Here is a 26646-nt window from a genome sequence, read left to right as displayed (position 1 = left end):
AGGTGTTTTCGGCAGCACCTGCTCCAGGAGCTCAGCAGAGCCCCGTCAGCTCACCCGAGCCCACGGAGCCCTCTTGCTCTGCCCACGGAGCACCTTCCTGGCAACAGCCTCAAAGCCCTTCGCTCAGAGCATCCTAGCAGAAGCCCCTTGGGGCCGCGGCAGCCCCGAACCCCGGACAGGGGGTAGAGCCGGAGGGGTGACTCGAGACACCCAGAGTGCCATCGCACAGCCGCGGGGCCCCGAGTAAAGCTCGCACCCGAGGCTCCTCCTTATGGCAACCCGCCCCGCACCGATGCCGGCAGCCCCGCTCCGCCACAGCGGTGCCGCTCGGGGCTCTCCCGCCGCCGACTCCCTCCGCTCCCGCTGCGCGGCGCCGCACTCACCGCCCCCTCCGCGCTCTCCCGGTCCCCCGCTCCGCGCTTAAGGTGGCGCGGCGGGATGCTGCAGCCGCCGGCGGGCCGCCCCGCTCGCCCGCCCCTCCCGCCCTGCCGGGGTGGCCTTAAATCGGCTCCGCGCCGCGCGTAACCGCACCGCTACTGTCGCCGCCGTCGGAGGGCGGCCCCGGCAGACCCGCCGCCGCCGTCGGGCCGGTCCCGGCGCGCTGCCCGCCGCGGCGGCAGGACGGACGGACGGACGGACAGGTGGACGGACGGGCGGACGCGACTCCTTCGTTCGGCGGCGGGAGATGCTCGCCGGAGGCATCCCGGTACCGCGCTGCCGCCCCGCCACCGCGACCGCCAGGTGAGCGCCCGCCGCGGGCTGCGGGCAGCGCCGGGGAGCGGGGGTGACCTTGCGGTCCCAGGCGCGTCGGGGTCCTCCGAGGGGTAGAGTCCCCGCAGCCGCCCGCCTCCCTCGGGCATCTTCGGGAGGAACCGGGGGGATCCTCCGTGGGAGCGAGCGGCGCACCGGCAGCGGCGGGGGGGGCTGAGTGTCTCTGCTCCCTTCCGCCCAGCCTTCAAGCGGGATTCGGGGCCGGGATAGGTTTTGGCCCGTGATGAGCAGCCGGTGTTTGCCGGGGGATGTGCCGATGGGTTCTGTGGAGCGTGGAGTTGGAGTGGGTGCTGCTGGGTGAGTTGGACAGTGGCTTTTTATTCACACATTCTCCGATCAGTCCAGCTCCGGGGAGAGAAAGGCAGCGCTCCCCAGCCAGCAGGCGTGGGGAGAAGTAGCTGGTCCCCCTGCACCTCCTCTGGCAGGCCTGCACGGGCAGTTCCCATTCACACTCAGAATAAGTGATGCAGGGCTCGGCAGGTCAATATGAGCATCCCTAGCACAGCAGCAGTGCCCAGCAGTCAGTGCCATGCTGCAACTTGGAGCTCACGAAGCAAGTAGTAGAGCGTAAATGGTGCAGCTTCTGCAGGTGCTTTTGGCATCCTGCGTGCAGAGGAGGCCTCTGTGCACAGGGCATCTATGCGGGGAGTACAGCAGGGCACAGGCTGCTCTGGTCACCTGCCTGAGTCGGGTTTCGAATCTCATCTGGTGCAAAAAATGGAAGGTGAGGTTGGTGCCATCTGTTCCTGTGGCAAAGCTGGGAATGGGGACCACGTAAGGAGTTGGGAGGTGACTGCATAGAGCAGCAGGATGGGATTCCAGCAGCAGGGAGGCTGCCATTGCTATGCAGTGAGACGGCTCGCTGGGAGTGCTGAGGATGAGGCTGGGGTGGCAGAGAGGTTGCCAAGCAGGGGCTGTGTGTGGCAGCACACATCACAGCTCCCTGCCACCCAGCAGTGTGGGACCAAGACAGCTCTCTCCAGGACTGGCTGCATCGTTTCCTGGAAGCCATCAGCCGGAGGGACGCTCAGTGTAATAGTGGTAATAATTGTAATAATTGATAAACTATTTAGGCAGCCTTGCAGTTGCACAGTGGCTCAAGCAGCTGGCAGGGAGTGCGGCTGAGATGCAGCCCCTGCCACAGGGAAGGGCCTTGGCCTGACTTGCAAGGTACATAAGATACGGAATAGAAAGCATAGCAGCTGGACCGGGGACTCCCGCTCAGATGGGAAGGGTTTTCAGTGCACAAAGCTCCTGCACCTTTGGGTTTTGTTACAGTGTCATTTAGGAAGACTGTTGCCTAGGGAGCTGTACAGAGCTGTAGTGTAGCTAAATGTATGCGAGAGAGAATGTACTTCTAGAGCACGCAGCCCTTAAATTCACATTCTTTTTGTGAGCTGGGAACATCTCTATGACCAGCACTCAGTGTTGTTCTGTGGCATCTTTCCAGCAGAGCATCTGAGGCAGCACTGGACAGCTTGAGGCTGTACCTCCCATGTACCCAGCACCCTTTCTCCTTGCCTGTGCCATGCTGGAGGCAGACCTTCTGCTTCTGGGCAGCCCAGGATCTGTCTGTCCTCAGTGCCTGAGAGCAAAGCTGTGCTGATTAGGAGTGGATTCACTCCAGCTTGACCCCAGGCTGCTTTCCTTTCCTCTTTTCCAGCATGGTCACTGATGAAGGTCACTACCCTGCGCATCCCTGCTGGGGCAGAACAGAGAGCTGCAAGCCTTCCTGTGCCCGTGAGGGAGGCTGAATTTGATAGGTTCCTTTACTCAGCATGCAGAATTACCCTGGGAAAGCTCTGTCATTACTCTGCAATATGTACGTAGGAAAGATACCTGTCCCCTTCCTCCTTGTACTTAACTATTTCTGATAAAAGGGGAAACCTAATAAACCAGACTGGAAACCAGGTCCAACACAGCTGCAGGGCCATGGCAGAATCTCACATCCCTCTGCCCTGTGTGCTCCTGGCCACTCCAGTGATCAGCGTTAGGCTTACCCCACAGCTCCCTGTCCAGAGACCTCCAGGTGCTCTGCACATGTGATGGAGAGCACTCCTTGCCCACATGCAGAGCTGCTGGTCAGTATGACCACCCTGTCTTTACAGCAACCTGTTATTATCAGGGCCAGGACAGCCCCAGGTCAGATTGGATAGGAGCCACTGCCTCTCCGAGAAGCAGAGCTCAGCCTAATGGGACTGCAGTTTAAAACCTGCTGCTGGTGTAACAGAATATGAAATATGGCACGCTCTGGCTAACATCACCCTCTTCTCAGTCCCAACCCATCCCTCCACAGGCTGCAATGTGCCTCCAAATTGCACTCCAACCTGCGGTTGGTGACTTCATAAAGAACTCGCTCCTTTATCCTTTATCCTTTCATGCTGCTGTGCAGGCTCGTAATTAAGAGCACTGAGAAGTCTCTTCCAGCTCCCTCTCAAGTGACATTAGTGGTCCCGGAGGTCTTCCCTTAAGAGCTCACATTTATCTGCTTTGCCCGTGTTCCCAATCGGCCGCCTTCCTCCGCAATACAGCACGGGGGGCTGAAAGCCTTCTCCCTGAGATAAAAGCAGTGCACTCTGCAAATTCCTCCAGTTTATAAAACGTGAACTAAGTTTACCCAGGAGAGATGATTTCCCAGGGCTGTGACACAGAGTTGGGATTCATAACCCAAGCTTTTGCTTGCCTTTGTCCCTGCTCTGGGCACGTATTCCTGCAAGTGCCTTATGCACATAGAGATATGCCTCAAGATGGGGCCAGTTAACTCAGGGAGGAAAATGAGGAGGGACATCGAGGTGAAAAACAAAGCAGTCATCTCTGTCAAACAGGGAGAATGTGTCTTTTCTACGTTACTTTTATTATTATTATTATTATTATTATTATTATTATTATTATTATTATTATTGGAGGAACTGGGTTGCAATCAGGAAAATGCAAAAGGTAGCACTTTGGTGGTAAATGTGTTTTCCCTTGCAGTGGTGCAGGGTGACATACAGAACTCACTGCTGCAAGGCGCTGCAGATGCTGGATATAGGATTCAGGAAGAGACATTTTGATGGGTAATAGGTCATTCGTCATCGGGTGGGACAGTCCGTCTGAAATAGATCTAAATCTTCAGGCTTCAACCTCTCACAGTTGTCTGGCATAGGATTTCTTGTGCCTTGTGAAACAGACAACGTTGATCGATGAGAGACAAAGGATGAGAGGAGATGGACATGCTCGAGTGAAGACCACCGGGGCATTTCCTATTTTCATTTCAATGCAGAAGCAAAACATACATGTTTTCCAGCCCGCGTGCTGACACTTAGCTCTTGTAGGTTTCATTTTCATCAGCTGGAGCGGGTTCAGGTTAAGTTCTGATGAGATGTGAGCTGGTCCAGCGGCGCACACACTGCCGCTTCCCCTGCTGCTGCTGTTGCTTTTAAGAGGCTGCCAGCAGCTTGGCAACTTTGTGCAGTGCTGGTTTATGAGTAATGCTGCATTACAAAAGAAAACTGTGTTGTCCTGTTCTTTGGATGTTACCCCTTGGCAACAAAAGCGTGGGCATTTATTCCCAATTCAGCCTGCCTCTTGCCAAGCGGAGCACTGGGATTACTTGGATGTGGTTAGCAGTCAAACAATCTCTGCTCTGGTTAGACGGCTGTAGAGCAGCAGCGTTGTTTCGTTCTGCAAGTTCACGATGGGTTTGTGTGTGTAGGAGTACAAGGCACATGGGAACCACGTTTTGCTAGCAAAGCAGGATCGCTCCCAGGCAATCCTGGTGTGGGAGGGCTTGGAGGAAAAGCCAAGGAGCAGGCAGCAGCTCGCAGATCCTGCTTGCCCTGTGGCTATGCTCCCAGTACAGTGCTGCAGCCTGACTCTGGAAGATGCTGTCTATAAGGGCAGGGGTAGAGAAGTGGTCTAAGCAAGGTGCTCTCTGCAGGACAGATCCCCCCTGGTACATCTCGCTAGGAGCGGAACAGCCCATCCTGGCCCAGCACAAGCAGAGGTTGCTGGCACCTCTCTCCCCCTCAATGCCCCATTGAGTAGGACAGTTAATATTTGTCTCACGCTGACCCTTCTTCCTACTGAAAGCATTCTGTAAACAGTGGCAAGGGGCTATTTCTCCTATTGCTGTTGGATGTAATGTATCTTTATCTGCTTATGTCCATAGCGAGGGTTAGGCAGCAGTGCTGGGCTTCCTGCAGAAGTGACTACTTGGCTCCCTAAAGGCCAGGCTGTGACCACAGCAGCAGAAATGCTGTTCATGAGGGCAAGCCTGTGTGAAGGCTGCTGCTCGTGCTGGCTGAGCCCAAGTGGCAGCAGTGGATCCAACTGCCTGGTCCTCCCTGCACTGTGGGGATGCAGGCCCCACCGAGAGGTTTTGTGTGCTACTTGGGCCCCTCCTGCCGCCATTTTGCCCAGCCAAACAGCCAAATAGAGACCACGAGGGTCACCTTCACTTTCTCCCTCCTGCTGCCTTCCACCTCGCAGCACCCTTCCCCCAGCCCAAACCCACACAAAGGTGAAAAGGAAGGAGGTGCCGATGGCTTGTCTCTATCTGCCAGCTTCCCTCTCCACCTCTGACATGAATGAGGCCCTTCATGTGCTCCTCCTGAACAAACACAGATGCTTTTGTTTTATGGGCTGGTGGGATGAGATGGAATTAACAAATCAGAGCGCCAATGCTGTGCTGCCACATTCCTGCAACTTTAAAGCAGGATCACACACACACACAAAAAAAGCAAATTAGGCAATCTCATTTTTCCATTTTACTTATATGTTGTTGTGCTTATCTTACCTGTGGGGAAACTGAGGCACTGAAGCAGGTGAAGTGATTTGCCCGGATCTACGTACATGCACATAGCTGAAGATGCTACACAAAGAACTGAGAAAGCTTGTTTCACAGTTGAGTGCTTTATCCTCTGGCCTCGGAGGAGGCCAGCAAAGACCTTTATCTTGTTTAGATGAGCGGATAGTCATTCCAAGAGGACACGGGGGCAAGGGTATCTTTCTGCACTAATACGTGTCCTAATGAGTCTTGTTGCTAAGCGGCTGCAATGATAGATCATGCATCTTCTTCTCTAAGCATTGAAATAATTTTTTAATCATTAAGGCTAATATAGAATCCTCGGAAACATCCAAATCTCACAGCAGGGTCTCAAATTAGCAAGCAAACAGAAAACAAATCCTGATTATCCCAGTGTACCTCTACAAAGCCCATGAACGGCATCTGCTGAAGTCAAATACAAGCCTGGCCAAGCTTGATCACAGGTCTGGGCTGGGCAGTATCAAAGACGAACTGGCAAATCCTCCTGTTCCAGGGCTCACAGCAAGTTTTCTTCCTCCCCCAGGCACATGTGCCTGTTCCTCATAGCAGGAGCAAAAGCGACTTTTCTGGTTTTTATGGTAGAGCAGAATTCCTGGACCATTAAGGAGAACACAGCAAATCTCTTATTACTTGATACGCATCAGCAGACCCATTACTAGAAAAGGCAGAGGGCTTCATTAAGGTTTCTTCATTAAGATTTGCTCATCACTGCTGACCTTTGCACTGAGAAGACTTCTGTGGGTGAATATAGGCTACCCCCAAGGGATTCTTTGGGAAAAGGTCATTAAAAGTTGATCCTAAAAGTGGACCTCGAAAAGCCCAGGGGGGTGGCTCTCTCTTCTCTTGACCCCCATTTTGATAACCATGATGCTCACATGTGAGGACCAGTCTCCCCATTCTCATTCCCAGTTGCAACATTACCCTGCTAGACAAAGGTAGCATCCCACCAAAAGCCTCTTCTGGGACCCCCATAACCCTCCTGCTGATGTCTACTCAGGGGGATCCCATTCAGCATTAGATAAGCTGCCATCAGCAAGTTTTGTTCACAGTCCAGCAAGCCAAGCCTCACTGGGACTGTAGCTCTCTAGAAGCCAAACCAAGCCCTGTAGCTGTTAAGCACTGGTGCAGAATAGTCTATAGATGTGATTTCTGCTCTTCTGTACTCCCTTGTGCACACCACTTAGCAGACAGCTAAAATCTGATACTAGTTAGTTTTCTCCTGAGCCCAGCATGGGTCCTGACCTAAGCATCAGATGACAGACACACATGGCCTAGAAATTAGTTACAGCAGCAGAACTAAGAGGCCAGTTTCTTGGGTTGGCTCAGTTTGGGTGACACCCAGCATCCCTCTGCAGGGAGAGAGAGTTAGTAAGCTGGAGTGAAGCCTCTTCAATGCAGGGTGAAAAGACTGTTCTCCAGTCACATCCAGTTGAGGATGGCAATTGTGAAAAGCAACCTGAAGTGTGCTCTGGGAGCAGAAGTGAACAGTCCAGCAAAGGCAGTTGGCACCCCTGTTTTAAGCCATTCCTGAGCTTCTGGAGGTCCAGTTTCTGGTGGTGCAGTGCCACAGCTAGCAGAACCATTCTCCACAGGGAGCCTGATCACCGACTGGATGCTTAGCAAACTTTTAGATAAGTAGAGGGCAGTTCCTCCTCCAGCACAAAGAGAGGCAGGTTCACCTGTGGAGAGATTTGACTCCACCTCTGATACTTACAGCGGCAGCCCATTTCTGTCAGTGAGAGGCTGTTTTTTATCTGGCCTGATGTTTCAGGGCAGTCTGATCTGCCTTTGAAGTGAGCTCCAAAAAGGACTCCAAAAATGCCAAGCTCACCTCTCCCCACCGGCCAGAAGTGTCTGCTCCTCAGATTTTCTGCCCAAGGCCAGCTGGTACCCCATGTGGAAGGGAGCTGGGAAGGAGGGCGATTCACCAGCATCCAAGTGCAGAGATGTAAGAGCTGGGAAGAGGAGCTTCCTAGTGTTTTCTTGCTGGTATTTGTGCAAAGATTGAGCCCCAGGCTGAAGGGACAGGCAGAGCAAACAACTTACCATTTCAGAGGGTAGTGCCAGCCCCTCGTTGCATTCAGTCCTGAAGCATACAGATGCACAGATAAGCTGACCTCCCTCCCAAGAGAAGGCTTGTAGATACCACATGCAAACATCACCTCTAAATCAGACAGCTTTCACTTGCAAGAGAGGAACACAACACAGGGAGAGAACGAGCCCTACATGTGCTGAGAGAGCAGAGTTTGTGTCTTGTGCTGTGAGATTGTCACTCCTCAGTTTCCTAGTAGCCTTCTTTGCCTTCCCAACGGACTAATCTCTTTCGTTTCATTGATGCACAACATGGAAAAACAGAAAGCAAAACCTGCACCTTTTTTATTTTATTATTCTGGAAGAACTGGATCTCTGTCAGACATCAGACAGGGGTATTTGGCTTTTGCTGTTCCTCAGCTCCGTCTGCTCATCAGTGTGCATCCACTGCTTAGCTGCTTTTCCACGTGCTTTGCACGAAGAAAAATTCCTTTACGTCAAGACATGAGGTGACTTTCTGGCAGCTTGTCCATAACTTAACTATTTTGACTGTTGACTGGTCCATTTGGCATTCGCCAAAGTAGAAAGTATCAATTGCATATGGATCCCTTGATCTCATATGCCCTGGTACCCAATTATGGTCCAGTGGCAATAGCTCCTCTGTTAGGATAGCGAAGGACAGCAGAACACCTCAGCAGGATGCCAGCCATCGCTGTCCTGCCACTTCTTCCCTTCACTCCCTTTTTTCCTTTCATTTCACCTGCAAAAGGTAGAGGACAAACAGTGCAACTTTCTATTTTTCATCCCAGTCTTTCTTTTAATCGAACCCGAGCTGTACAGATCAGCTGTGACATTTAAAGTACAAATCAAGCAGTGGACCATAACGTCTATCTATTGCCAAAGAATTCTCTAGGTGCCTCTTTATTTCTTCATTCTCCATTTGTTTTTAAAAGCATCGGCACAACACTTGGATGCCACACAGCAAGTGGCAGATCTAATGACTGCTGAAGATTTATTCGGAGGAAAATACCAAAATTAGCATTTTAGGCCATCTCCGCTAGCTATGGAGCTAGCATATTTCACATGGCTCAGAGAGCCACGACAGCAGAAATGTCCATCAAGAAGACCAAAGCTCTGTAATTCTTGTTCCGTTCCTAACTTCAGCGGTGCCTACATGTTCTGGTGGCAATGCACGAGTGCTGGTTTGCATTCATTCCACATTATGCTGTGGGAACAGACTTTGGGGTTCTGGTGGACAAGAAGCTTGATGTGAGCCAGCACTGAAGGTCAGCTGTATCCTGTGTTGCATCAAAAGAAGTGTGGCCAGCAAGGAAAGGGAAGTAATTGTCCCTCTCTCTGCTCTGCTCTCATGGGTCCCCATTTTGTGTACTGCATCCAGGTCTGGGGTCCCAGCGTAAGAAAAATATGGAGCTGTTGGAGTGGGTTCAGAGGAGAGTCACAGAGGTGATCAGAGGGCTGGAGCACCCCTCCTATGAAGAAAGGTTGAGGGAACTGGGCTTGTTTAGCTTGGAGGAGGCTCAGGGGTGACATCATTAAAGCCTTCCAGGGAGGCTTGATGGGAACTAATGAATGTGAAGGAGGCTGACTTTCACATAGTCTGATAGTGATGGGGCAAGGGGTGTGTTTTTAAGCTAAAAGGAGGGAGATTTAGATTAGATGTTAGGAAGAAATTCTTTACTCAAAGGGTGGAGGCACTAGAACAGGCTGCCCAGAGAGGCTGTGAATACCCCATCTCTGGAAGCGTTCAGCACCAAGCTGGATGGGGCCCTGTGCAGCCTGATCTGGTGGATGGCAGCCCTGACCATGGCAGGGGGTTGGAATTGGATGGGCTGTAGGATCCCTTCTGCCACAAGCCATTCTGTGATTATGATTCTGTGATCTACAGGGTGAGCAGCACAGCAGCATGCTGTTCTCAGGATGATTTCATTGGTTGTGTAATCCAGCCAGCAATCCCAAATAAAAACGGAGGGATTGCTGCAGGTGCGCTGCGCTCATCATCTGCCTGCGGTTGTTTCTAAGCACAAAGGAGAAAGCTGTTGATTCTTCAGGGTGAGCACATACAAGCATTAAAGTGTCAGCACTCCCACCAGTTTGAGGAAGACAGCAGACATCTCCAGAGTGTTTTAAGCGGCATGAAAGCTGTTCCACTCATTTGCAGTATAACTTCAGCTGGAGCAGTTTCTCCTCCGGTTTCCTTTGCCCTCCTTAGGAGCAGCTGGGAAGTCCGGCAGGGAAGAGCATTTTGACATTGCCTTTGAAAGCAGGGGGAAGACGAGCTGTCTAAATCAATCGAGAGCATGCATTAGTGATTGTGCGTTCCTCTGGAGGACCGCATTTGATGTCGTATTGACACGCAGCTAAGATCAAAGCCCATCTGCATCCTGCCTGCTACCAGAGGAACAGTGTTGGCCTTTGGGCCCCCTATCCTTACAAGGAGCTTGTGATTAAGGTGATACATATATATTTTGTCTCCCCAAACAAGCACCTGTGAAATGTAATTATCTTTCAAATATGTCCTTTTCTCTGAGAAAAAAAAAAGCCAAACCCAATTCCTTTCCATCTTTGAAAAAGCTCTGGAAGCAAACACCATGGGTTTTTCCTTTCTGCTTTTGTAAGAAACCTGTAAAATGACAGCTCCCACTCCCAGCGAACAGGCATCAGCTGTTAACGCAGTAGGGAAAGCTCTGGATGAAATGCACACTTTCCAACAATTCGCTATTGGGTTTTACACCCCTAGAGTTATTTTGCCTCACTGGAAAAAGAAAGCTCGTATGTAACAATGTAGATATCGGTATAAATGACGCCAGTACATTGGAAATAGTTTTCCTATGTCAGCCATCACTGCCTAAAAAAGAGCTCGGTTCTGCCAGTGCTTGGCAGCAGGGGAGAGAAGTCACAGCGTAAATAGAGGAGCTCCTTTCAGGAAAGGATAACTCCATGCAGATAGGTCTCTCAGAAGGGAGCTGGCTTCCCCAGGAGACATCTGGTCTTCCTGCTTCTGTTTGGGCCCGAGCTGCCAATCTTTTCCTGGGTATTTCTGGCACCCCTGGATTATGCTTCTGCTTAGGAACAAGTGGCATAGACGCAGGGAAATCAGAACTGGGTTGATTTCCCTCTCCGACACTTAGGGAAGGCAGCCATGGGCTGGTTGTGAAGGACATTTGGGTCCAGGCTGATTAAAAATAACCTGTTTTAGACCTCCTTTCTTAGGCACTTCAAGGCTCCCTGCATAGCTGAGCTTAGCAGACAAGTTCAAGGTCTAGTCTATATCAGAACTGGGTTATCTCTTTTCCTGCTGATAGCCCAGATAGTGCCTGGATACCCTTCATCTACCTGGGGACAACAGACTGAGCTGTCTCCAATGTCTTGGCTCCCATGGGACCTATCCAGCAGATTTAATTATCTTCCTCAGTCCTTCTTTTTTGTTGTTGTTGTTATTGCTTTCTGCTTTTCTTAACTTTGGAACAAAAGCCGATGTAAAGCATGACCACTTGGCTTAGAGACAAGCCCTAGGGTAAGGGACAAGGGCAATGCTCTGTGCCTTAAGGAACTGCAGTGTCTGCAGACCTGACGGCTCCAGGGCAGGAGGGAGATGCTTGATTTGGATTCATGCAGGCAGTGGAGGGAAAGGGGGATATACATTATGTTCCCCAAGTATGAGTCCAGCTTCTGGGCTGAATTAACCGCAGTCCCATATAGCAAAGGGATTGGAGTTGGCAAGGGCACAACAAAGCTTTGTGTCGCATCTGAGGAAGATGCGGGGGCTTGAGAAGGGCTGCTGTTTCACCAGAAGTGACTCACTTTCCCTGGGAAGTTGTCCCTGCATGAGCCTGCATGCTGAGAGATGAGCTCAAGTCTCGAAATCCCACAGCTGCTGATAGCTCTGGTCATCCTTCATCGAGAAAGGGCCTGGCCATCCTTCCTTGTGTTGTTTTGTGTTACCTGCGGTTCTCTGGGGTTCCTCTCTCCTTCGGTTTTGTCTCTTCTTTGCTTTTCAGTCATTCGGTCCCAGCGAAGGTCAGGGGAGAAAATGCCACCTCCTGAGCAGAAAGGCAAACCTCCCTTCTCCCCTTGTTTCCACAATAAATGCTGCTGGTGTGAGCCCATAGATGCTGTCTTTCAGATCTGTTCTTACTGCCCAGCACTGATGCCGTGCCTGCAGACCTGTTTCCGGGCCAGAATCCCACTGCTGAGAAATGTCCTGTGGTGGCTGTGCTAGTGCAGTAATAATTACCCCTGCTTATCCCAGAGCAATAACCCATTCCACCAACCACCGTGCTTCCCTGAATCCATCCTCCCATTTTATTGAGCACATCTGTAACAGGCAGGAGGCTGTCCGGTGCAGCATCCTCGCTTGTCGTGATTTTAAGCGGTATTGAAGTTTCAGCTGAAGGCTCTGATGGACCCGAGGGACTGCGGGAGAGGGGACAGCAGCTTCCTGTGGATTTCAGCAAAGCACAGACAGAGCCATTGCTGATCACCACAAATACCGGCTCTGCCATGAATTATGCATTCCTTGTTTAAAGAGAGGTCGCTCTCATTAATAATTGAAAGCTCCCCGCTCTGCCTTCAGCATCACATCTCCCACACCGGGAGTTAGGGAACTCATGAAATCTGCATGGACTTCCTCAAGGTGGCTAGGGGCTGATGGGGAGAGGCAGCAAAATACAGGCAAAACAAGCTCAAAACCCTGTTGACAGTTTTGATGCATGAGATGAGGAGGCATCTGTACCCTGCGGGCAGCTCTGCTCCAGTTCTGCCCCTCTTTGCTCCACACATCCCCATCCTTTTCTGTTCATTCCTCCTAGGGTACGCAGGGAGGGCTGCAAACAGCTGCAGCTAGTTTGCTTTGGGTGCTTGCCTAAAGAAAGCTCTAGGCTGGTTGGCTGGATATTCCTAGGGACAGTTGGAGCTGTGAAGTTTGCCTCTATTGGAAAATAGTGTAAAGCCTGTGTCTCACACTGCAGCCAGGTAATCCTGGGGCTGGGGCTGCTCCAGCATTCAGGGGTGCAGGCCCGGGTCATACAGACTGGCTACTATGAACCAGCGGCTGTAGAAATCATCTTTCTTGGGCAGAGAGCTCTTTGAAGGGTGTAATTCTCATGCAGAGTCGGGCAGGCAGGGAGCAGAATTGAAATCTGAGTTTCCAAGCTCCGTGTGATACTAACAGACAGGGGGACCGGTCATGTGTGATGCTTCGAGCCTCAGTCAGATTGTGCTCTTCTCACCAGGCTGGGGAATCTGAGCTAGGGCTGGGCTCTTCCGTGTGCCTCTCTCTTTACTATCTCTCTAGTCCTTCCAGATTAATTCCACCTCCATCAGAACATGGGCTTAAATGGAGATTGGATGCTGTTGCATCCCGGGAATTGAGAAATCTGACAAAACAGCGTGAGCCAAGAGTAGCACCAGAAACATTTTGTCCCTATCATGCTCAGCTTTGCGCTCTGTGTGTGTGTGTTTATTTTTATCGGAGAACAAAAGATTGATGGGTGAAATTAAGAAGAGGGATGTGTAATTGGAAAACAGCTCAAGAAGGCTACAGGCAGCATATTGAAGGCATCCATCAAACATCCAGCTAACGTTATTACAGGTGTGTAACACAAACAAGGGCTGCAGGAGACGCTAGTTAAAAAAGAAGAGGGAGGAGAAAGGGGAATAGGCAGGACAGGGGAAATAGCAGGGGAGGAGGAGAGCCAGTGAGAGAATACGATCAATAATATTTGTACTGCAGGTGCATCCGAAGGCTCTTGCTGGGATCAGTGCAGGACTGTGCAAGCACATTAAGAGACAGTCCCTGCCCTCTACAGCTTAAAGCTGGGAATTACGAGATGATTGCTGGAGATTGGTTTAGGCGATCACAGATTTTTCTTGTGATCTTGAGCCTCATTTAATGGGATCTGCTCTGAATGGGTTTAAAGGCAGAAGGAAAGTAGCTGGTTGTGCCAAGAAAACACAGGGTAATGCCTGCCAGCCAGGCATGCAATTAATCTGAACCACTTAGGGGACTTTGTTTTTAATTATAAAATGTAGGTAAAAATATGTGCAGTAAACCACCAGAAGCCCCACTGGGGCCATCAGCAAGCTACCCAGAGGCATTGGCATGTGGCTGGGTTTTGATGCTGTGTTTTCAAGAGGATGGGCTGATGCTTTAATGGACACTTTGAGGGAAATATTCCACGTGGGGCAAACAAATGCAAAAGCTCTTTGTGCGGGGATGGAGAGAAGGCAAAGGCTAGAAGTATCAGTAGGCAGGGCATTCTTGTAGTCCTGGAAACAGGGATGAGGAAAAACTCTTAAAGACTGTGAAAAGGAAGATGAAAAACGTATAAAGGAACAGAAGAGCATAAGCACGACGGATGCAGGGGGCAGCAGGAGGGGAGAGGAGGTAAGATCTGAAAGAGAAAATATCATATCCCAAGGTGGATTTTCTGAAAACGCGATTAAAGTCAGACTCCCCTGTGAGGTTCACAAGGGACCTGGTGCTTTGTGTGAGGCTTAACTTCTTCAGCGCTGCATGCAGCAGAAAAGCAATTGAGAGAAGGTGCACGTAGAAATAAATAAGAGCACCAGGGGAATTGCACACACACACAGGCAGCATCTCTGCTTGTTTGCAGCATTTGGGAAGCATGAACGGGGCTGGATGTGAGGAGGAGGAGAAAGAACTAGAAAGGGAGTCTGCGCTCCTCTGTGCTCTCTTGGTAACACAGCTGCCATTGCCGCCTCCTCTTCTTCCCTCCAGGAGTGACCTGAGCTGCACAGAAACTGTGCCTATTTAATTAAGGCCTTTTATCAAAGGGAAGAAACGGTGGCTGCGTGATCTAATGCAGGGCCATCTGTAATTGCAGGCATCCCACAGGAAGTGAGGAAACTCACGTCTGCTGCCATTCTGAGGTAGCGCAGAGCCCTCCTTCTCTGTTAGGGTCTGGATTTCTTTGGTGGCACTTCTGTGCATCCCAGTCTGCTTTCCATATCTTGAAAACAGATGAAGAGCCACCACAGTGTTCCCTGAGTGCACAGTAAGGAGCATTAAGGATTATCACTGGTGGTTGTGTTTCTTCTCACACAGTTCTCTAAGAGCAGTCCTTCCCCTAGGCTGAGCCTAGATGCTGGGCAAGGAATTTCCTTTGCATTCCATGTACTGTGTCTCTTAGAAGAGTTTGGTTTTAGACGACTGGCTCTCAGTACACCTTGGAAGCCCACTATGGAACAGGAATTTGAAGCCAACCCTTTTGAACCTCCTTCCCTTGCTTTGTATGAATATGATGCCGTAGTCCTTCTCTCTCGAATTGCATTTGGCCTAGGAGAACAAGAAGGCCTGGTGAGCTGTGCCATACAGTAGCTCTCCAGTTTCCAGGGTGTATGGATGTGGTTTCTCAAAAGAAATCTCTCTGCAGGAGACTAATGGAAGTTTTATACTCCTTTCAGCCTCTTAGTGAGCATCGCTGTGACAGGGAGGAAGTCCACCAGGAGGAATATTTGGCGTTAAAAAGGAATCCTAGAGGAAAACGATAACAGATGTTACCAAGGAGGAGAGAGGAAGAAAAGCTAGCGATAGCATATCTCAATCAAACATCAGGCAACCTGCTTAGGGAGAAAACAGAAAGCCTTCAGATGGCAACAAGTGACTTTGTTCTGTACTGTTCTGGGCTTCCACTTTTTTGCAGTGATAGAAGTGGATCCCTCTTTCTGAAGCACTGCTTTGGTTTCTGGTGTGTGGGACGTTCTGTAATGATAGACTAAAGCAGAAGCTCGAAGCTGGAGGAGAATGTTCCTTCCTGACTGTGCCAGAGCCATACAGAAGGCACCATATGCACTAAGAGAGCACATTTGATGCTGGCCTTCCAGAAGTCATCTCTGGGATGTTGGGTGCTTTGTTGAAGGCATGCCTACCTCAAGCAGCCACAAACCTCATTTCCAGGCAGACTGACTTCTCATTAGTCTTACTGGCTTAGTGGGAGCAGAAGGTACTCAAAAGCTGTGAACAATCAAGCAAAGGGCTACTGTAGCTCCGACCATCTATAAACAAGCCACCTCTTGTTATTTATTCCTGATATTTTTGTCCTTAATTTCTCTTTATTTCCCCTTAGTTTCTCTCACCTTATAGAAGGAGCTTTGAAAACCAATGTTAACTGTTTTGATTCCTCTGATCTCTTAGTCATGTGCGTTACAGAAACACTAAGAAAGAAATGATTCTAAAGTCTGTAATTTAAACTAAATTAAGTAATGGCCAAGTACAGCAAACCAGGGTTAGAAAAGAATGTGGAATAATTAAACTTGCAGGAAGCATCACCAGCACTGTGGAATGACTGAGGCAAAACTTAGTGTGTGATAATGTGCATCACTGATTGCAGCGGTGCATCTGTATAAGGAGGATGAATTAAAACTGCAGGTCTGAAGGAAGTGCTGGGCATCTTGACATTTTCTGGCTTTGCCCACTTGCTTATGCAGGAATGCAGGTCTTGCATATAGCTTTAAAAAGCCTACAAGACAAGCATATTAAATACTCACCTCTAAGCTCAGGAATGAATATTCCCCCTGGAAAGGGAGCGAGTAACAGTCCTTTCTGGTCTCAGATTCTGCAAGGTGAACTCTAGGTCAAGGACAGTGGGTTCATTGTGGGGCAGCAGGAGGTGCATTTATCATGCATCCCTCCAAGCAAACTGATTGTTGTCTGTTATTTGGCCTGTAGACTTAACTCTCCTAGTGTGTTTTTTTATCACTGATAGTTCAGAATTCTTACTCTTTCCTCTGTTCTGAAAGGTAGAGAGATGCCTGGGCATTGGAAGCTCTCTGCAGCATGCTGAGGAGACGAAACCTTCTTACTACGCTCCTGATTGTCTTGCCATGGGCTCTACTCCTAACCTTGTGGCACCAGTATCCAACCACCCGCTACCTCAGCCTGCTAAGAAGTAAGTACAAGATCTCTGCTGTCAATGTGCTTGGGGTTGTGACAGTTGTTGGTATGAGCCCTACACAGAAGACTCACTCTCATGGGATGTGACAAACTTGCCTGCAGTACGCACCCAGATTTTTCATAAGAGTATGTTAAACACTCTCCTTAGGTTAACTTTAGAGAGAGAAGGCTGATGTGCTGAGCACTGAGTTCAGTGCTAAGTCCTCAGCATCCCCTGGAGAGGCAGCACAGCAGCACTCAGTTCTCTAAAGTCTTTCTTCTTCCTTCCTTCCTTTGCCTCAGAAGACACAGATGAGAACGTGACCTCTAAAGCTCTCCTCAATGGTACATCTGCACTGAGAGAAGAAGGCTTCCCGTCGTGCATTCGGCAGCAGCAGAGCATAGGGGCGACTCCTAAAGTCATCCAGAATTATGTGTACTCCAGGCCACCGCCATGGTCAGACACCCTGCCAACCATATTCGTTATCACCCCTACCTACACCCGACCAGTACAAAAAGCTGAGCTGACCCGGCTGGCCAACACCTTCCTGCACGTGCAGAACCTGCACTGGGTGGTGGTGGAGGACTCACCCCGAAGGACCAACCTAGTGTCCAATCTGCTGGAGAAGGCAGGCCTCAATTTCACCCACCTCAATGTGGAGACGCCCAAGAGCCTGAAGCTGGGGCTGTCCTGGATCCCATCACACACCCCACGGGGGACGCTGCAGAGGAACCTGGGGCTGCACTGGCTGAGGGACAGCTTCAGCAACACAGCACCACCAGAAGGGGTAGTATATTTTGCTGATGATGACAACACTTACAGCCTGGAGCTTTTTGAAGAGGTAAGAGCCATAAAATTACATGGGACAGAAAAACAATACAGATGCAAAAGCCTCTTTAGGACAGGAACTGCCTGTAGGTTGTAGGCTTCTAAGACCTTTGAGACAGGGATACCACGTGGACTTCAGTCATTAACTGGGATATATGAGCTGCGGCAAGCTGCCTGCAGCCCTTCTCTCCTGGTGCTCTTTGGGAGCTGGGTATAGGGCAGGTACAAGCCTACAAACCCACAGTTATGCTGACCCAGTAGCCACCCTGTGAAGGGCTGAAAGAGCAAAGAGCACATCTGCCATGGTGGAGGCTGCAGATGTGAGTAGCCACTCACACAACATTGTTCCAACTGCAGCCTCCTTTTGCCAGGTTTGTTTCCGTAGAGATCAGAGTATATATACCCCAGAATATGTACCACTCTTCAGGGGGAGCTGACTTGATTTAAATAAGCACCAAGGATAAACTTCTGGCAAAGCATAAATCTGTGCTCTGGTAGGGGTGTGATGAGTAGGAGATACTAGAACAGTTTACTGACTTTCTAATAGACATTTTGTCCTTTCCTGTCCTTTTTGAGTTCCAGCCACCACAGCAGTGCTGTGCCCCTGGGATCATAGAAGCTTGCCCAGACTTTTGTTGGAAACCTGGCTTTTGTGAGATGCCAAGTCTATCACAAACTTGCAAAAATGATTATTCAGTAAACTCCCTTGTCACCAAATTAAGCCCAGGCTGTTATGCGCCAGTCAAAATCCTTTTCATGGCAATTTCAGTAATTTCAGTTGCTCTTCTAGGAAGTAGCTGTGGATGGAAGAGTGAGCTGCAGAATCATAGAGTCATTTGAGTTGGATGGACCTTTAAAGGTCATTTAGTCCAACTCCTTGCAATGAACAGGGACACCTACAGCTGGATCAGATTGCTCAGAGCCACTTTCAACTTGACTTTGAATGTCTCCAGGGATAAGGGCATCCACCACATCTCTGGGCAACCTGTTCTGGTGCTTCACTACTCTTATCTTAAAAAGACTTGCTTTTTACATTCAGTCTCAGTCTCCCTTCTTTTAGTTTGAAACCGTTTTCCCTCTTCTGAGGGACCAAACATGGACACTGAAAAACACTGAGTCTGCTGCTCAGAGAAGGAGGTACTGAAACAGAGCCTTGCAGCTTTGCTTTGTAGCTCTTCAAACAGCACAAGAGTGAACAAGAGCTTGCGCTGCCTAGAGCTATGCAATTGCAGAGGAAGTCAACAAGGAAGGACAGGTGCCAAAGAAAACAGAGGATGGCATACTAATGGGCTGGGAAGAGCATCATATAGTTGCATTCTCACAGCAGTGTTTCCTTCTGCCACACAGATGCGTTACACAAGGAGGGTGTCCGTCTGGCCGGTGGCGTTTGTTGGGGGACTGCGGTACGAGTCCCCAAAAGTGAGCCCAGCTGGGAAAGTGGTGGGATGGAAAACTGTCTTTGACCCTAATCGGCCCTTTGCTATTGACATGGCTGGATTTGCTATCAGCATCAAGCTGATCTTGGAGAAGCCTCAAGCCAGTTTCAAGCTGGAGGGAGTCAAAGGAGGCTACCAGGAAACCAGTCTGCTGAAAGATTTAGTGACTATGGATGGGCTGGAGCCCAAAGCAGCCAACTGCACAAAGGTGAGCAGGACAAGAGACCTGGAAAATATATCTCCATTTCTAAATCCTGGCGGCTTTCATGGCCTCCTGCCATGCCCTATTCATCTTTCCCTGTGCCAGCACACCTCAGCTCTGAACGGTGCCAGACAGGCCTGCCAAATGCTATGCAGATGAGAGGCTCAGTGAGTGCTGAGGAACAGCTAATGCCATGCACTCTTAAAGAACCTCTTCCATGCAATTCATGCCCAGATTTTTTCTTTAAAACTGAGGACTGGGAGAGGGTTGAGTGCGGTTTTGGTCCAATTAATGCTTTCTTTTCCCTGACAATGTTTCATACACCTGTAAAGCCTCCCCCGGGTCCTGTCTTGATTGCTGTTCTCATGCATCAGTGCCCTGAGCAGTTTTTGGTTCTCTTTAGGTGTTGGTCTGGCACACAAGAACTGAGAGGCCAACTCTGGTTAACGAAGGCAAGCGTGGATTTACAGACCCCAGGGTGGAAGTGTAAGCAGAGAGACAGCTCTCCAGTGTGAGTACTCTTGTCTTTATTGGTTTTGGCAAGGCAAATAGTCTGTACATTTCCCTATTTTTGTTATTAATTCTTTCAAGACTGCATGTACAATAAAATCCCCCTTATCATGCCACCCTTTGCACAAGAAGTGGATCCTCATCTTTAGTGCCTGTCTGCATTCTGTATGCATTTAAGCCTCCATGCAGTCCCCACAAAAGCTTTGCTTGCATACAGGCAAAGAGAAAAACAACAGAAGAATCTCATGGTTTCCCTCAGCAATGGTAGGCCACATTCCTTGCTCCCCACTTTCTGCCAGGTCCAAACTTCCTTTCATGGGGAAGTAATTCTGCAGTGAGTGGAAAGAGATTGTTGCCCCACCAGCCTTACCACCTCTGCAGTGCTCCATCTATCCACATTCAGCTACTATCTCACATGAACTACCATGGTGTGGATGTTGCAGGGAAGCGTTGGTGAGGCACTGAGACCATCTCAGAACAGGAACCTTTGCAGACTGTCACGGTCTGAGGAACTTGTTATCAACATTAGCAGAGCTAGGAATACATCTGTCGAGGGAAAACAGTGAAGGCACTAAAATTGCCTATGTAGTCCACAGAGCAAAGTTCAGCAGCAGGAGGAAGGATTATAGCATCCTCCATAGGTGAGGGTAGGAATGTATAAGAGTTCAGTGACACGTTCTTAGAAACAGAGAGTGATGAAGAATGGGCTTCCGAGGAGCTATGACCTCCTCTGTCAGCTGTCATGCCTTCTGATCTTAATGTCTGCTGTTGGCAGATTCCTACCCCAAATGTTCCAAAAGAATAAAGACTTCCTACTTAGAAGGACCGAACTCTTTCTGCAAGGATTTGTACTTGTGGCCAGGTAGAGGATGCTAAATGATGTACTACTGCTTTGGAAGATATTCTAGGGCGGCTTTCAGTCTCGACCCCAGTTTTCATCTGAGCTCTACCAGGGGAGGCAAAACTGACTGCTTTTATATGGGCATTGTGCATGCTTCAATTTCTTCTCTAATCTGGTGTGCGCATTGTTTATAGCTGCATACAGCATTTCCACATTATCCCATCATCTTCCAAGTGACAGCCATGCAAGGGGCAAAGCAATCCCAGGACTGTGCATCCAGCAGCTGACAGCAGACATAGGAGTCAGCTGCTTAAATGCAGACCCTGGTGCCACCACAGGGTCCTACCTGACCTTCCTGTAGGGCACAAACTCTATCATATCTGATAGTTTCTCATAAAAACCTCAGATATCCTAGTGAATGTAAAATTATGCTAGACCTACGCTTAGGTAGCAGCACCTCTCTTGACTTCACTTCTGTCCGATCCATTACCAGTAATGGGTTCATTTTACAGATCCAGCCATGCTGGGTCTGCTGTAGACTAAAGCTGCAATTGTCCAAGCTCAGCTCAGAAGGACTCCAGTTAACTCTGTAAAGGATGAGCAGGCTTAACAGCACTCAGACAGACAAGGCTATTCTTGCCTACTTGCTAGAGGAGGGGGTAACTGCTTCATAACAGATGCAGAGAGTGGATATGGTGTTTAAATGAATGCAGCATTTATGTATCTCTGTTTTGTCCTCACACCATCTCCCTGGCCAAACACTCAGCCATCCTCCATAAAAAATGCCAAGCACCTACTCTAGATGCTCACGAGAATGGCTCTTTGTAGGTCATTTGTTGTGGGAAAGGGAACTGACTGGTCTGGGAGATTGAGAAACTGCCACTCATTTACCAGCACCCTTTTCCAGAGTCATTCTCTCCTGTGTCTTCAAGCCAGAATCCGTGCTGAGTCAGCTCTGTGTATTTTGAAGGAGCTTTACCATTTGCTCTAGTGGAAATTATGCCTGTAACCCTTTCTGCACCATCATTTGCCCTATGGGGCAGCTGCTTTGACCCAGGTGATCAGAAAGCATCCACTCCAGGAGACACCTGCAAAATACATGTGCTGCCTCAAGAAGCTTAGTGGATGCAGCCGAGAGCATTCAGTCAAACAAAATCATCAGCTTCTACGCCCACACCCCCTGTAAAGTTTTAAATTGACACCTCTGTAACAGTTATGCTGAATTTTGGAGGTTCTTACTATCAAGGCTGTTGAGCTTCAGAAGCCTGACAGACACAATCTAGATGAGCTAGTGCTGAGACAAGAGAAGAGGTATAATTCACCCCCTGAGAATGTTCTGTTGTTAGATGCAGTGAGAACGTTTCTGTCTTCCTCCTGGGAGTTTGTCCTCACTGAGGATCAGATCAGGCCAGGTAAGTCCTAGACCCTTCAGGAGTCCCTTTTCCCTTTAGTGCCTGTGGATGTGAGCCAGGCTTTGGTGCTTGTGGGTTTTGGTGCTCTGTTAATCACCAGTTAGACCACTTACGTTGTTTCTTGGCACACGTTCCTGCTCTCTGGGTTGCCTCAGATGCATTGTGAAGGGATCTGCTGATTATGTAAACTGCAAAGATCAGGCTTCAGCAGGTACTGCATAAACAGTGGTTATTTTGTCCCAGCTGGAGCCTGCTTTCTTCTTCGCCTGCATCCCCACCACCCTTGGCTGAGTCTAGCTGAACCACAGCAGTGTTTGTGAATCCTGGGGAGAATACTCCATCAGAGCAGATCTGCAGAGAGGGGAAAATAAGGCATGTGGCTCAGTTTGCCTTTATCATGAGAACGAAATGAAAAAGGAGCGCTCAGTGTTTTTTAAAAAAGAATTATTTTTTTCCTTGCAATAGAGCTCTGATTTTTCTGCCCTGAGAGCCATTAGGGCCGATCTGAGATGTGTTGGGATTGAGGATCTTGGGTGAGATCCCAAACCTCTCCCAATATACATCTTTGCAAACTGTTTTGAAATCAGACCCCCTAGAAAAACAAACTGCAGCTTCTGAGAGCAGGAGGTGGGAACTAATTTTGCTCTGTATCTTTTCTTTGTTGAAGCCCTGAAAAACTATCATTCGAGCCTGGTGTTATAAAACTTGCTCATTCTTTTTGCTAGCGTGAATTTACAGCTACTGGAGAGAGAAGAGCTCACTTAGGACTCCTGCTGCCTTGAGATATTTAGAAACAGGGAAGGAAAGGAAACTCACCACCATTTCAGAGCTTCTAGACAGATTGAACAGGGTTCTTCAAATCTTATTTTCTTTCTATAGCAACCAACAAATAAAAAACAACAAGAAAGAGGTTGAGATAATGATTTTACTGGGATAAAAAAAATCCTTCAAAGCCTTTTACTAATTCATAAATAAACATCCCTGCTGGGACTCTGCAGCGCAGATAGAACAAACAGCACTTTGGCCATATACCCAGCCTACAGCTGTAAGGTTGGGAAACCTGGTTAGCGATGCTGCCTAGTGTATACCTGAGCCAGGGGACAGCTCTCCTTGAAATGTCTCTCCTGCCCTGATCTACTGGACATGATGTTGAGATTTCTATCTCTTTCTTACCTCACCTTGTGTTTGTTTTAACAGAGGCAACGGGCAGTGATTGTTCTGAAGCTTGTTGACAGCCGCAGCAACTGTGCACCCTGTCTGCTCCACCACTGGAGGATGCTAAATGCCCCCAAATGTAGCCACATCGATCAGCTCCCACTGCCTGGAAGGTGGCAATGAGCTGGGACAGAGCTGATGGCGGTCCCTGTGATCCTACAGCTCTCCACTTTGACTCTGTGCATCGGCTTCTATTTCCTGGCTGAGAGGCATGCCTCCCTTCCCTTGTGGGCACTGTGCTTTTTAACCATTCATTAAACAGGAAACGTCTTAGATGTGATCTCCATTCCCTGCTGTGCCAGCACAGAGGTTGAAATCTGCAATAGGGGCGGGTGCCTCCAAAGATCCATCCCTCTTGGCATACAAACCTGAGCTTCGGGGCAGCAGCTGTGAGCTGCTGTGGTTCAAGAACAGGAGTTGTTGCAAAAGCAGATGTGGATCTGTCAGTCTGAGGTATGCTCTCAGTGAGAACAGCTTAAAAGCAAAGCTAGTCTGAGAGAGGCTCCCCTTCGGATACACACATGGATCAGCTTTTGGTACTAGGAAAGGAGCTGTGCTGGAAGCCCCTCATTTTGGGTGCAGGAGTTCAGAAGTGCCTCAGCTGAGAACTTGAACTGCCCTAACTGCAGGTTGCGTTGGAAAATGCTGACCCAGTTCCCAGGCCGGTACCCCCTGGATGAAGTTCCCCTCCAACTCAGGGTGACCTGGCAGGTACGGCACCTCAAAGACCATGCCTCCATGTCCTGATATGGAGAGCAGAAAGCAGGGGCAGAGGTGGGAGGACCTGAAAATTATATTCCTTCTGCAGCACCATTAGGCACTTCAGTTCATGAATACAGAGTTGCTTCCTAAACCTCTAGGGAAGAAGACACCTTTCTGGAGCGGAGGTGGGTGAGAAGAGCTTAGGAACAGAACACTGAGCTTGCACTCATCTCCTGTGTGAACACTGAAAAATGTGGAAAAAGTATCATCATTGGAAAACTTATCTTGAGCACACAGATGTCGACATTTGCTACTTCACTTGTCAAGTTTCCAGTTGAACTCTGATAGCACGTTTGGCCCTGTGAACAGGGAGATAAGACAGCATCATCTAGAGCAGTTTTCTCTTGATAAAACAGGAGAACAGCCTGGGTAAAGGCAGCCTACAGATGAGCAGGTGGCAAATGAGGACTGAAGGAAGGATGCACTGGGTTAAAAGCACAAGCGTTTGTACCATGTGTGCATGGGGAAAAATGTCTCTCTGACTTTTGCAGGAAGATTGACTGACCTGGAAACCTCTCAGAGCACACCTTGCCAACCATCTTCACTCAGGCCACGAGGAACAAGGCTTCAAGCATTCAAAATACATCAAGGATTTGATAGCCAGAGAAAAAAATCACGAGCAATCAAACCACCCCCTGCCCAAGAAACTCTGGGCTGGCAGGAGACATTTATTTGTTGATTTATTTATACTGCAATCCTTTCTGCCTGTTCTTTGTTTCACTTTGTTTTTTTTTAACTTAGGTTATCTGACATACTCATGAGGAAAGAACAATTCCCCTCTCACCCCAGACGCTCACAGAAGAACAGCAGAGCTTGGCATTCACTTCTGAATGCCTTTATGCTTCTTGCTGTCTGGGGTTTCTTTACAATGGCACCCTAAGCTGGCAAAATAATCAGAAACACAGCAAGGAGGGAAGTACAGCAAAGGGAACTGTTATTCCTTTATACAAGAGACGTGGGTGGCACTAAGTTTCTGGCTCCTGAGCAATCATGGTGAGGTAAAAACATGTGCGAAGGAGTGCCTCAATCAAGTAGATAGTCCCCATGGGATCTTGGGAGGCATCCATGAAGGGGGGCTCTTGGAAGGGTATCTGATTGTCGATCTGTGTTCCCTTAGTGGGGAACTAGCATGCAGACATCCTGCTGTGGGAGTGAGATTAGAGTGCAGAAAGGGGCAAAGGGAGTGACATGCATCCCACTGGGGAGGAAGGCATGAGGGAACAAGGAGTAGGCAGAGAGCAGAGAGAGAGTGGCTGTGCTCAGTGTGGCCTGGCCTCCCTGCAAGCTCTCTCAGCACTGAAATAGTACTGAATGGGCCGTAAAAACTGTGCCGCCTTGTGACCCTGGAAAGGTCTTTACACAGCAAATACCCAGCACATGTGACCTGGGCAGCATGGAGGAAGCCTGGCTCCTGCCGAGTGCTTTTCATTCTCCATTTGTCAGAGCCTTTTGGCCTCTCTGCGTGAGGTAATGGGCCTTGCACTCCAGTGGGTGTTGCTGACCCATCCATGCCATCAGGCAGAAAGACTGGCTCAATGATTCCGCTCACCATTAATGGAAGACTGTCCCCTTCTGTGGTTTTAGTCTGTGAGCAAAGAGAAAGGGAATAAAGGAATCTATTTATGATCTTTTGTTTTCCCCTCCCAGATGGGTAGGGATTCTACCCGTATGAAGAGGAGGGGATATGGTAATTAATTCCCTGGCCTTCAGTATCAAGTGTATCCTACTTGGGATTTTGATGCTGCCGGTGGATGTTTGTAGCTTTTAGATGTCTCTGCATCCCTATAAGAAAGCAAAATCATTGTTCCTATTTTCCCCCCTGGTGCCCCAGATTGCAGTTATAGGAGCACACTGTCACTCAGCTCTGCTCTGAGCTGCTCACAAGACCAGCCCTGTCACGCCAGTCTAACATCAGCCTGACCCTATGGAGGAGGGATTCTGTGAATCAGGAAATTCTGCCAGATGCTAAGTTGTATGGGACTGAGACCTTGTACGGACTGTGTGGCTGCACACAGCTGTCGCTCCAGGCTAACAGATGTTCTGAACACTCCAGAGAGCTCTGGAGAGAGAGCTCTTTGCTAGCAGAGTTCAGTAGGAGTTACAGGCTTCAAGGAAAATGAACAAGGGGTGCAATAAAGGGGGGATGCTGCACGTCAAGCCTGAAGTGTTTAAAGAGCAGGCATCCCAGCGCCTGTTTTTTTTTTTACTAGCATATTAGTATCTGATATTCATGCTCTCTGAAATCCATCCAATTCACCAACCAATGGGTATTCCTAACATTTCCTGTTGCAGAACATACTATTGAGAGAGGAAGGAGAATGTCAAGGAAGTAATTTTTAATGGTTATTTATTTATATTGAATGGTACAAGAGCGTTATTAAATATGATGTGAATAGTACAATATTGAGCCGTTTTCTGTCTTGCAGCTTAAGGGCTTGCTTCTTTTCCAGGAAAACACAGTGTACTCTATAATGGAAAATGTGCCCACTGTAGTTCTTCTCATTCCAAAAGTATTCCCTTCAGTCATCACCTGACCCAGATGCTACAAGCAAAATTCAAGCAAAACCATTTCGTGTCCCTGAGATTGATGACTGCATTATGGAGGTGAAGGTGGTCCTGTGCACTGCAGCCCATTGCATCTCCTGGGGTAATAGAGATGTGCAGGAGCAGTGCCAGCATGGAGAAGAGGGGCAAGCTATGGCACTACGAGGTCTGGACACCTTAACCAACTGCACATTGCTTCAGTTCCTTGTGCCAGTCCCTGTAGGGTGCAACTCATTGGGAAGAACGCCTTGTGGGCACTATGTGTCAGTCCAGTAGGACCAGAAAGGGAAACTATTCAACTACTCCAGTCTCTTAGTTTTTCCTTTTCTCCTGTGAAAGGCTGAGTAACAACTGCAATGGCCAGAGGCATCT

The 26646-nt window shown here is 49.1% G+C and overlaps 1 protein-coding gene across 2 annotated transcripts; it reads left to right on the top strand.

Annotated features, from left to right (window-relative positions):
- The first annotated feature begins 528 nt into the window (after positions 1-528).
- LOC140255307 (galactosylgalactosylxylosylprotein 3-beta-glucuronosyltransferase 1-like) lies at positions 529-26133 on the top strand. 2 transcript variants are annotated; one of them, XM_072342767.1, is made up of 6 exons: positions 529-741; positions 16395-16539; positions 16827-17365; positions 18700-18996; positions 19394-19501; positions 22951-26133. In XM_072342767.1, exons 2-5 carry the CDS (start codon positions 16428-16430, stop codon positions 19478-19480), a joined length of 1035 nt encoding a protein of 344 aa, XP_072198868.1. In that variant the 5' UTR covers positions 529-741; positions 16395-16427; the 3' UTR covers positions 19481-19501; positions 22951-26133. The 2 variants fall into 2 exon arrangements, with proteins under 2 accessions (XP_072198868.1, XP_072198859.1); XM_072342758.1 differs by having other exon boundaries at positions 601-741; positions 16391-16539.
- The last annotated feature ends 513 nt before the right edge of the window (positions 26134-26646 follow it).

The sequence above is a fragment of the Excalfactoria chinensis genome, chromosome 1, assembly GCF_039878825.1.
Source record: "Excalfactoria chinensis isolate bCotChi1 chromosome 1, bCotChi1.hap2, whole genome shotgun sequence".
Lineage (NCBI taxonomy): Eukaryota > Metazoa > Chordata > Aves > Galliformes > Phasianidae > Excalfactoria > Excalfactoria chinensis.
Note: the sequence above shows the minus strand (reverse complement) of the source record. Positions and strands in the feature narration are given on the sequence as shown.